At 41.1% G+C, this 13,037-nt stretch overlaps 1 protein-coding gene across 1 annotated transcript in view; it reads left to right on the top strand.

Moving 5' to 3' along the window:
• SHANK3 (SH3 and multiple ankyrin repeat domains 3) overlaps positions 1-13,037 on the top strand; it is a 181,501-nt gene that overhangs the window by 39,847 nt on the left and 128,617 nt on the right. Inside the window, exon 4 of the mRNA XM_072402006.1 lies at positions 4,747-5,292. Coding sequence (XP_072258107.1) covers positions 4,747-5,292 — 546 coding nt within the window. The remainder of the gene's footprint in view (positions 1-4,746; positions 5,293-13,037) is intronic.

Genomic DNA, 13,037 nt, shown 5'->3' with positions numbered 1-13,037 from the left:
TTTTTCTTTAAAATCAAAACCACAAATATATGTTAATGGATAGACAGTAACTAAACACATCCAGTCAGACGCCATCAGTAAAGGTAAACAAGCTAAAAAACCTTTTTGCACTTACTTTATTAATATGGCTTACCTATGTTTCTCTGCACTTTGATTTTTATATGGGTCTCTCTGGGTTGAAAGAATAAAGGAAATAGAAAGATTTTTTGACTGGTTTAAAAACACCCCAGCTTTAGCAGAACAGTACATAGGGTGTCTCCTGTGTCAGGAGGCATGTGACTTTAGAACATGACCATCTTTTTTTCCAGTGTACCAGGGTGCCTTAGCCGTTCCCTTGATTATTTATAAATTCCTCTTAGAGGAACAGTAGAGCTAGATTTGTGTTAAATTATGTATTATTTACTGCATTTAGCTGCCTGTTAACCTTTTGTTGCACTGTATGGTTGATTTCCTGAAATGTGATTAACCATTTTATTTGCTGTTCTACATGTGTGCCATAAGGTGTTTTATTTTCACTTGAAATTGTGTGCCATTGTGGTCCCTTGCAAGCAATATGAAAACTACTGCAGGCAAAAAATGGCAGCATATCTAAGGCTATGTACACACAAGCAAGAATTCTCGTCCGATAATTGGCTCAGGGCTGATATTGGACGGGAATCTTGCGTGTGTACAGCGCTCTTTGTCCATCATCCAAATGACTGTCCTGGCGGATTCATGGACTATGGACGATGAGCGATCGTAATAGAAGTAAAGGGGAGAGAGCGCAGCAGGGTGCAGCTCTGTCATTCTCCCCCTCCCCTCTCCATAGAGCAGAATGGTGCTGTATGTACAGCACTTGTTCATGTATTGTGCAGTCCTTAGTCGTTGGATAGGATGGTGAAAGATCCTTTCCAATGACAATAATTGCACGTGTGTACATAAGCTAAGTCACGGACATCAATTATAAAGTTGCATGGTATGCTATATATATCTATCATACTGTTGCCTGTCAAGTGACCACAAGGCAACCAAATAATCTTTGTTTTTTGATTGATCCTATATTTGCCATGTTTGAAAATATCAACATATGACAAGCTGTTCTGTTAATGCCTCTCTTACAGTTTGTATTGTCATTTCACAGTCATGTGTGTGTGCATAACGGAGGGAGAGGGAGAGAGAAACTTTAATAATTCAGAAATACTCATGTTACAGGCTTGCATGTTGTTTCTTGCTAGCTTCCAGATAAAATACAATGTAACCATCTTGTTGCTTCTATTTGTCTTATGTTGTGTACACACCAATTATTGTTTGTGTTTTATGAAATTACAATAATGTCTTGTTTGACCTTCTCTTCTAATCCTACTTCATTATTTCTACCCCACTACTCCGTCCTATAGGTGTTCCAGGCTGAGCTGCATTGTATGCCTCCTCTTTTAATCTTTGCCACTTGTAACCCTCCCTGCTTGATGCATTCTCCACCTACACACAAATACAAATAATACCACATTATTTACACCTTGATAAATACTTTTACCCATTACAGCAAGGCCTAGTACACATGAATAGATCCATTGCCAATATTGCAATGAACTGCCCACTGAGACAGATCAGAAACTTATTGGTCAGAACCACAAAAAAGGGGCTCATATGTTTATTATAATCTGGCTCACTGATTGTGAAGTGGCAATAAGATAACTACGAGACAAATTGGAGCTGCTGATAAGATTTCTCAATCATTCTAACATGACTTGTATACCTGTGATCAATATTTACCAACATCTGTCCATGGCTGATCAAAAATCCAACAGTTGGTTGCCTATGAGCAGTCAGCTATTAAATTCACTTTGGATTCAATAATCTATTCAGATTGAATTGGAAGTGGAGATGGGCTCATGTGTACCAGACCTAAAACTGGTTCATACCTCCAATGTTCAATCAATTTAAAAAGCAATGTGAATTACCATTATTTTCACTAGTGCCGACTCACACCAATGACCCATGTTGGCGTGCACTGAAAAAAAATTGGATAGGCTGCACTTTATCACAAAGTGTTGGAACGCACTGCAGCAAACTTTAGAGAGAGAGCCCAAATAGGACCCCTGACTGCAATCCTTTGGGACAGATTTATGCCTATATTTTGTCCCTGTGACAAGTTTTCCCTAAGACAGGACTTTGAGGGAATTCTCCAAAGAAGTACATAGCAAGGGAACACTGGGTCCCTTGACAAATTTGTATTAATGCTTGTATCCACATTGGATATATTTTGTAATATAGTAAGGGGCTCATTCAGCTAGGTTGAAATAAAAATTCTAAACATACATACACAATATATTACAATGATTCACAGCATTACTTTGCTTTGAACATTCTGTGTACATGACCAGGGGCTTATCAAAATACTTAGGCATGCTCTGAAGCAGGCCATTCAAATAAAACTTTCCAAAATATTTTTAGAAGCTAAAATCCAAGCTAAACAAATATTGTGAATATACAAGAGGCATGACAAGAGACATGTTTATTATAACTTGTTGTGTTTTGTGTATTTCTTCTGTGTTGTATACCAGCAAGCATAAAATCCTATACATTGCCACTGTGCGGACATTTCCTCTAACACAGACCAGTCACTGCTGCATTCTCTTTTAGAAGAAAATGACCGGTCTTGTATCCGCCCACCTGGAATTTTAGCAGCCTATGGTTGATGACCTGCTGAGTCCCACCCACAGCTCTCCTGTTTGCACAGAATATAGGGAGAAGGTTAATGCCACTATACAGGGTACAAAGGATTTAAAACCTTTGTAGTTATTGGGAATTGTTTTTAAATTAAAAATTTTTTGTGCCTGGAGTTTTTTTATAATGGAGAAGACCAAAGTAGCAGGACCAATCATCCATGTATTGTGGTAATGCCAATCAAGGGTTTCAGTCGTCTCTAATTCTCTAAGAGTTCACATACATATTTCTTTGCCAGCCTTGATTGGTTTAAATTTATGATCATTTTTATTGGTAACCCCTGGCTGGGCTTGTCCATGTAGTGGTACTTTATAAAGTCTGGTTACTGTGCAAGCACTTCTCAGGCAGCTCATACAGTACAATAATCCCTCCTACCTATGCTATATGTGCTCTCAAAAGGGATGAGTACCTGTGATGTAATATGTATCAATCTCACCATTCAGGAAGCAAGACACCTGCAATCTATATACTTGAACCTGCAGAGCTTAGGGCACAGGTTGAAGAACGTTTAAAGCCAGCTATGCAGTGCCAGTGCAGTTAGCACAAGCTTATAGAGAAGTGACATGGTAAGCCTCTTTATGTCCAAGCCTAGCAGCTGTTTAACTTCTATGATACCTATTAGATGGACGTACACTAGTAAACGCCCTATCTTACAAACTTACAAACAAAAACCCAATAGGAATCAAAAGGTACATTATAAACACAAGTGCTTGGCAGTACAATTTCAGTAAAGAAAGAAATATCCCTACAGCCATCACTGCAGCCCCTCCAAATACAGGACTCCCATGTTATGGAGGGGGCAGGCATGTACCCCATACCTATCCACAATGCAGCACCAGGTGTCAGTGCTCAGTAATGTCAAGACCTACAACTATGCAAATTGCCACTTTTACAAAGTCAATACCTGCATGTTCAGTGCGATGGAAAGATATGTTATAAATGCCCAAAATATCAGTTCATTTTACCCCCTATGTTCAGGCACAGTAAATTATTAATTCCATGAACATTCTGCTTTAAAAAACCTTTTCTCTTAGGATTTACATAAAATGGAATAGGGACAATTATTTACTAATCTGATCATTTATTCATATTTAATCATGCTTGGCCTAATGTATCCACACCTGGCAATCCATATGCACTTGCGATGCATTCATATGCATGGATATATCATTTTGCATACATATACATATCAAGATTTTTAGGACATCCTCATCCTCCTTTTCATTAATATCATAGACCTTTATTTTTAAGACATCCTCCTTTTATAAATATTCCATGATCCTCTTTTTAATCCCCCCTTCTTTTTTACATATCATGGGCATTTTTTAGGACATCCTCCTGCATTCAGTGTTATCCTTGCCCTAGCATCTTTTTATTGTAATGATATAGAGCTCCAGTAAGGGTGGCTCATCTTCCTGCTCTTGTAGTATCCTCTGGCATCCTTATTTCACCCCTCCTGGATCACATGCAGTCCCAGCTTTATACCTGTTCCATGCTGACTCCTATAGCACTACATACATGTCAGCATGTGTCCTTAGCATGCTGCAAAGTAATGTCAGCCTATGGAGTGTACACATGGAGTGCCAGGTGAACCCACATTACACATGATCACATTGGTGAACCCTCGTGCCAGGTAGTTCCTATAATATTAGCGGAGAATGACAGAACATTGTGTATGTGCTCCATGCTTCCATAGCGTCACTTGTTTGCTGCAGTTACTTTAGTGCAGTGTAAGCTGCGTGCTCCCATGTAACATCCTCCATGCAGTCCCGGCTGCCTGTCATTGTGATCGGTGTCGGTTGTATTGCGGTGTGTTTTGTGGCTTATGTGTGATGGAGATTCTGTCCTCCCTCCCCCGTTATGTATTAGCTCCCTGTAGCCGCAGTGTCCCCCCGGTGTCCCCCCCCCCCCCCCCGACTGGTGTGTTAATGGTCGGTGGGTCCCCGGTCAGCCCATGCTGTGTATGCGGCGGTCTCCCCGTGCCTTCCATGCAGTGTGTGCTGTCTCTCACCCCCTCTCTCCCCCTCTTCTCTCTATTAGATGCAGTCTCTCCGCTCCTCCCCCTCTCCTGCTCATGTTGTGTCTCCGGTTCCTGAGCTCCCGGAGCGGACCGGACCCCCCTCACCCAGCCCCCCCCAGGGGCCCCCGAGGGACCTCGGGGCTCCCCGCAACCCCCGCTCTCCCGGGGGAGACCCAGGCACCCCGGACCAACTTGGACGATCCCCGAAAAGGGGGAGAAGCCCCAGCAGCAGAGGCAGACACCCCAACATCAGAGATTCCCCAGACCGAGATCTCCCTGAGCCCCGCACCACAGACCTGTCCAACGGGGAAGCCGAGAAGACCCCCACCTCCTCCACCGACACCCCGATCCGAGACAGCAACACCCCTACTGGAGACACCCCGATCAGGAACTCCCCCACCGACAGAGACACCACCGGCTCCGCCACAGCCTCGCCAATCGGGAACCCAGATCCCCCCCACACAGACACCCCGGGATCAGACAGAGACCCACCCGGCCGGCGGATGGAAGAGACAGCGGGGAACGCGGTGATCATTAGGATCGGTATCCCGGACCTGCAGCAAACGGTAAGCCCTGCTGTGTGTGTGACATGTACTGCACGACTGCCACTGCACTAGACATACATACTACCAGATGGTCATCCATACCTGTACACTGGAGGCTGCACATAATGCACACCTGTTCTATGAGCATGGAGGCTGCTGGGGCCATCCAATGTACAAGCATGCAGCTATGACATCTGTCCTACAATGTGATCACACATTCATCGATCTGTCAATCTACTGTCTCATCTATCCATCAGTCTTTCCCCTTCCTATCCTCTATCGTTCATTCTGTCTATATATCTCTATCCATTCCTATCCTCTATTTATTCTTCTATGGTTGATCTATTCATCCTTCTATCTACCTACCCATCCTCTATCTAATCTAATTCTATCATCTGTTCTTCTATCTTTCTGCCCATCCCTGTCCATTCTTCTTTCTTATATATCAAATCTTTTCATTCTCTATAATCTATCCATCCTTCTGTAATTGTTCCATTCTCAATATTATATCCATAATACTATAATCATTCTTTTTAATTTTATCTTCCTATATTCTATCCATCCTTCTGTATTAAATCAATCTTCTATCTATCATCATTCTATGTATCCATTCTTCGATATTCTATCTATCCTTCTATATTCAATCATCCTTCTATCTATCCATCCTTCTATATTCTATCCATCCTTCTATATACTATCTATCCTTCTATCTTTCCATCCTTCTATATTCTATCCATCCCTATCCATCCTTCTATCTATCCATCCTTGTATATTCTATCCATCCCTCTATCTATCCATCCTTCTATCTATCCATCCTTCTATCTATCCATCCTTCTATATTCAATCCATCCTTCTATCTATCCATCCTTCTATATTCAATCCATCCTTCTATCTATCTATCTGGCTATCCATCCTCCTATCTATCCATTCTCTCTAAGTCCAATGTATCCTTCCTCTCTGTGATCACATACCTGAATGTTGTATCATTTGACATGTGCAGTGTTTATATCTCACTCTATACATATGTGTTGGAAGCTATGAATGTATTATATCATGCTGTATTGACATACATTGCACATTTTCTCTCCTGTATCCCCATGTCTATAGAGGTGCAGTCTGATGTTGGTTGGGTCAGTGAGTGCCATGAATGGCAGAGCTGGGCTGGGGTGGGGGAATTATGTGCTATGAATTTGCAGTGCCTGTCCTCACAGAATGCCAAGTGCAGTAGTTGGCAGCAGCTGGGCAAGTTGTGTAGTAGACTGGCATGCTGTGCCAAGAGGAGGAATAGTGCAGTAGATGCCAGTGCCAGATCACAATGTCTATGATGTGCAATAGGAAGATGAGTATGGATACTCTGCTTTGCTTGTGTTAGAGCTGGCACCTGGGCACAGTTAGATGTGTTGTATATTGCACATATCATGGCACATTACTACAGAAATTCAGTGCTGGAGAGAACAGTGCAGCACTGTGATTAGCCATGGCTCTTGCATAAGATTGCAGAGTCTGCACACTGCTTAGCTTACATTGGAGCTGACAGTGCTTCACTCTGACAGAGGAGATTTCAGCACATTTCATTTTATATAATGCCTGAAACAAATCATTGCAATCTGATTTTCTTAATATTGTTATGTTAGTTTCCCTATAACATTTCAGATGGCCTTGGGTTATGTTTATTTGAAAAGCAGCACTTCACCCTGAAACTCTGTATGCCAATGACTTGCCATGGCACTACTTCATCTTGTTTCTATAGATGGCACTGCTCCATCATGAATCTGTACAGCAGTCCTTCCCATTACTCCAAGGCACCATGGTGTCATAAGGCAGCACTCAGTGTTACAGCATCATTTTATTGTTGGTCGTGCTAATGACACTATTTCCTAAAAAAAAGTTAGGATTCACTGTGACTGGGGTAATATTAGAAGAATCAATAAGGAACAATTTTACTAAGGGTTACTCAGAAGCTTGGTAATAATAGGAGGTAAGATATTTTGAAATTTGCATTTACAGCAGGAGGAAAAAAAAGAATAATAAATATTGCAGCAAAGTGATTCTTTTTCAGAAGAGAAAAAACTGTGCAAAATGTGGGGAGCTTGCACCCCATGTTAAGATGCCACATGTGCAGAGCTTTTTCTAGAAGCTCCATTGGTAAGAAGAGGTCGGTGGAGGAATTCCCAGCCTTGGGAACCTTCTGCATGGTTCCAGTACTAATCTATACCATGGAGACATGGGACTCCTCCATCTCCAGCCTCAAGAGGCATTAGAAAGCCCACAAAAGGGATGAAGGCCAATCTTTAAAGGTTTAATAAGATTTTGCGTATGCTGTAACATTGCTTTGACAAGTTAAGTGGTTGCCTGGCAACCAACAATGCCACAGACTGCTCAAAGGAAGCAGCAATCGGAGAGAAGAAGATGATTGCCCATACTGTGCTAAGCTCCATCAGGGCCCTGGTCTTCTCCACTTCACCAGTTAGAATGTTAGAGTAAACAGTAGAAGAAAATGTCATGCCCAGCAGAGTTCTTGTCCTCAATGTGGTCTGTGCAGTTGTCCAAATTTTGGACCCCCTGCTGTAGCATTGAAATTTAGGCACCCTACCATCAATACCAGGCTGATATCCCTATCTGCTAAAAACAGCTTTCATGAACTTTCTTCCTGACCCCTTTGGGTACAGTAGTTACTTAATGCTATACATGACTGCACTGAAGGGTTATTTATTTGGATATGCTATCAAACCAATTCTGTAGGGCAATGCCAAGGCAAGTGATGATGAGTAAGATGTTGGAACGCATAGGATTCAGAATGTAATTTACTGTGGTCAGCACGTTAAAGATTCTGATTGGTAGGTTGGGTTACTACAACCTACTAATTCTATGCCCATTTAAAACAATTTCAAGGTGGAACTTTACCATAATATGGTCAGTGGGCTTTTAATAATAAGCTGAAATGCCATCAACATGCTTTAAATGGTAGTTTTTTCTCATTTATCAGCTCGATACTCTGAATCAGATCAAAACCAGTGGGAAAATGTAGAACCTACATCAGGCTTTTCCTGCTGTACCTGTTCTAGTGATTGGAATTTAAAGAGAAACCCTATGCTGAATTTTGTTCAGAAATTTGGGGAATGTCAATCTCCTGTGTACCCCTTTAGGCAGCACTACTCTTAGTGACAAAATATACATAGCTGATCATTATAGAGGACAAATGTTATATGTTTAGTATCTGAGTTATATACACACAACCACTGATTCTGGTAGCCCCAATGACATTACATTAGCCCTACCTTACTCTAGGCTACAGCAGGGCATCAAGGAGTCTGGTCACACAGAGCAGGCAGAGGTAAATATTGTCTTCTACATACAAAGTGCTGGGCTTGCACTTCTCCCCATTTACTATAAAGATTGCAGAAGGAAACATGAGATGTTCAATGCAAGGGAAACAGATTTACAAAATTTACTCCACTAGTAAAAAATCTAGTTTCTTCTTAACTTTAATGTTCCAGGAAAATGTTTTCAAAATTCCAACATTACTAGCATTTCCCCATTGGGATGGTTTCGTTTCTAACAGGAAAACAAACCTGGCAAAGGTTTTTACCCTTCCGCACTCTGGCTGGAGTTTTACTTTAACATAGGTTCTCTATGAATCACCAAATTGCCTGTGATTTTCCAGAATATATCTGTAAATCTGTTGAGTGTATTCTTTATAATACTGTGGATGCCATACTGGTGTAATGGCTGGGAAAGCTTCAAAAATGATATTTAATGTTAGTGCATATTAATGATACTGTAGATGGCAGTGCTTTACTTGGGACTGCAGATTGCAGTGTTTCACCATGTACTTTGCATTGAAAATCATCTCTTTGACGCTTTACAATTCAATGATTTATTGCAGTGCTTTCAGCTGCTGTGCTTTTTGCCTTGCCTGTTGCTAGGGTGAATTCGTGTACTTTACAAATGCTAAATATATACATTTCTGGATAGCTACCTATCTTTTACAGTTTGATCATGGTATATAATACGAATTCTGGCTCCACAATCACAGATCTAAATGACTTTTTTGTGTAATTTGCCTAATTCAATAAGAATTTTTGAACACTGGTATAGGTACACAGGAAACAATGCAAAATGTAAATGTAAAATCATATTCTAATTATGGATAATTTTCAAGTTTTCGTTTTTGACAACCGGTTTTAGAAAAGATGCTGTAATATTTAGTAGTTTAGTGGATTAGCGCAAAATGACATAGTAAACTCTTAAACTTGGACTTGATCAGATAGAATGGGAGCAAAAAGTATGAAGTGTAAACGAGGCGACAGCAACTTGTTGGTCAACGCAAAATTAAATTAGCAGTCCATTTATTTGGTTCCCTAGAAAACCCAGAAGCTGTAATATACAATTTTCAGGTGTGTCCCTAAAATCCTGTGAGTGTAAGTATTTTGAGGATGGGGCATAATCTGATATAGATGTGGGGAATTATTATTATTATTATTATTATTAAACAGGATTTATATAGCGCCAACATATGTACTAGTATTCACTCATTCATGAAAAGCCCCCTGTTCCCCCAGTCTTGCTTCATACATCTAGATTCTGGACTCAGACCTTCCAACTTTACCCATTTCTTTACACTCTTGACCAACTTCTGTCCTTTCTGATACTTGCCTGTCATTAAGGAAAACTTTCATTATTATTATTATTATTATTATTAATAAACAGGATTTATATAGCGCCAACATATTACGCAGCACTGTACATTAAATAGGGATTGCAAATGACAGACTAATACAAACAGTGATACAGGAGGAGAGGACCCTGCCCCGAAGAGCTTACAATCTGGTAGACCCTTCCCTAAGCTCTGGTGAGTGTTATGGTAAGGTTAGAGTGGTGAGCATGTGCAGAGTGTTTTGTAGCTTTTTTGTCTGTAGGTTTGCTTGTTCTTGTGCTAGATTGGTCTTTTTGGAAATACAGCATTACAGTTATCTGAAGCAAATGAGCAATTAAACACATGATTTTTACATAACATTAGCACTAGATTTTGTTAGTGTTTATTTTTGGTCATTTTGCATATCTGCATAATTCATCCAAATATTTTGTCACATATCCTGCACATTTGGGAGATATCAGTGGGGCCTTTAAACAAAATAAAAGAACAAGTGTGGAGGTTTAGGAGTTGGGAGGGAACAGGCCAAGGTTGACCTATACAGAACAAGTTAGGATTTACATTTACAGACAGTGGTTCTATGATTGTTTTGACATGTCAAAGTTTGTTACAGGTGCCTTAGAAGATCAGTCAATGTATTCAGTCCTCACCCCTCATCTTCAGAGTCTTTCATCTAGATCAGGGGGTCATCAAACTTTTTTGGCTGCTAGGCCATTTTAGGAGGTCAAGAAGGCACACTAGGCCAGACTCTCTCTTGAGTCCCGCGCTGATGGCTCCCCCCCACCAGGAACGCCCCTGATGGGAAATCCCTCTCCGCCGCAATGCATATGTCCCCTTAACCCGGTGGCGGAAGTGTTAACGCCAGCCGCGGTAAATAGGGAAGGGAGGCATACCAAGGAGGCTCAAGAGCCGCATGCGGCTCTGCAGCTGCGGGTTGCTGACCCCTGCCGGTTGGGATTAGGCCGGATCGACCAGGGGGGCGTTAGGCCGGAACAGACTACTGACTAGGCCATATATGGCCTAAAGGCCGGAGTTTGCCGATCCCTGATTTAGATCAACTGACTGCCTACAGGTAGAATGAATAGCAGGCTTTCATTTGAACCCCATGGATCAGCTAGCATTTTCTGAGATTACCTTACCTCCCAGGAGCCATTCTTCAATCTGAAAGCATCCCAAGAGCATAAAAAAATCACCCCAACAGTGTGAGGCAAGCATATGTGGATTGGCAGCTCGGAAGATGTTAGACCAAGTCACTTGAGTATTTGTGCTCCCCACATTGCAGCTGACTTCCTGTGCTCCCCTATATTGGTGATATGGCCCCGTGACATTTGCAAACATCAGATGTGCTGTAACTATGACAGACATAATCAAATGCCTGAAAATATTTCAGTTTGCTATGTGAACAGCCTAAATGCCTCTAGTAAGCACAAATCTTTTTATAGAGCTGTATGGATTAGTGCAGAGGTAGTTTTAGAATGACAGAGAGTATGACTTGCATCGTGTATAGATATTTAGGGTGACCTACTCCTAAAAAAACACACCAAAGGTTTTCTTGGTTGCCAGATACCAATTACCAGTGGAAGCATCTGACTGAATCTTCGGCCCTGATTTATTAAAGTTCTCCAAAGCTGGAGAGAATACACTTTCATCAGTGAAGCTGGGTTATACAGAAAACCTGGAGTGGATTTCCTAAAAGTCAATAGCTATTTGTTAGCGAATGTTTTCAATTCTGGACCAGATCCATTCCAGGTTTGCTGAATCACCCAGCTTCACTGGTGAAAGTGTATCCTCTCCAGCCTTGGAGAACTTTAATAAATCAGGGCCTTCATGTCTGAGAAATTATTAGATCATATGGGTCTTATATGATCTTCTATGGGTTACTAATTGTCTGTCCGCATATCCTAAATGAGGAACAAGATAAGAGTGTATCCCTGCATTCCCATACAGTACATTGCTTAAAACCCTGACTGTAACTAATCAAAGTCAGACTGACCATATTCCCATTTATATTTATAAATAAATTACTTAATAAACTGTAATCGATGCAGCATAGGTGCCGATTAAAGTGTCCTTAATTGTATGTGAAAAAAACCTCAAAAAGAAGAGCGTACTTGGTTATCTTTCACACTATCTGTGCTACCTAATTCTGTTCTGCTCCTCAGAGAACAGTCCTTTAAAGTTCACCATTATCTTCTGAAAATTTTAACTTTCTGGGCTTCTTGCAGCTCTCATTAAATTTTTCCTCTGACCTTGTGGATTACAGGATTCCCATAATGTATAGATCAGCAGAAGGAACCAGTGAGAGCTGCAAGGGAAGCAGGGGATGAACTCTCACAGAAGTGTTCGGGGGGCCAATCTTTGGGAATGAAGCAGTGTTCAGTGGTTGTTTTGTATTATTTTCTTTCAAACAGTTTCGCATTTGCAATTTATGTAAAGGGAATGTAAATACAAATGCATAGAGAAGAGAAATGTTTTCTAAAAAAATTTGTAACTGACACTTCTAAGTGTTTTGGACACCTGCTCCTGCACTGCATTCTGTGGATTCTCCAATATGTTATTATTTCTCTACATTTTTAACTCCTTGAAGAAACTTTCAGACCTTTAGATCCCCTGCTATAACTACTATATTCTCAGTCACATTAGTGTGGTGGTCAGTAGGAAGAATGTCTCCTAAGTTGCTGGCCAGTGGAAATAATGCCCCTTCCCCTTAGATAAGCAAAAAGATCTGACCTGAGAGTCACATGCTCATTGCTCAAAAATCCCTGGCAACCTCTGGCAAAACCCTAGGGTTCCTTTGAATCATAGTTCAGAAACACTGCCCAATGTCATTACCTTGTGCTGTAGTGATGTAGGGCTAGTGGATAAAACCAACTGAGTTCAGCGGTTGATGCAGGCAATTTTAGAGAATGCCTATTTGTTGAAGGCATCAGCTTGTTGGTATGAAGGGTGCTGTAATTTAAGGTCTAGGCACCTTTGATTACTTGATCATTACCCACCAATAAGAACTGTAATTGTTTATTGGCTTGTACACACTAGCTGCCATCCGGCGGTTCCTCTGCGGTTTACTGGTGCTTACTGTGCATCTGACAGTGGATCCACCTGCTGTGATTCA

This window comes from Pyxicephalus adspersus, chromosome 2, assembly GCF_032062135.1.
Source record: "Pyxicephalus adspersus chromosome 2, UCB_Pads_2.0, whole genome shotgun sequence".
NCBI lineage: Eukaryota > Metazoa > Chordata > Amphibia > Anura > Pyxicephalidae > Pyxicephalus > Pyxicephalus adspersus.
This window is presented reverse-complemented; position numbering and strand designations above follow the sequence as displayed.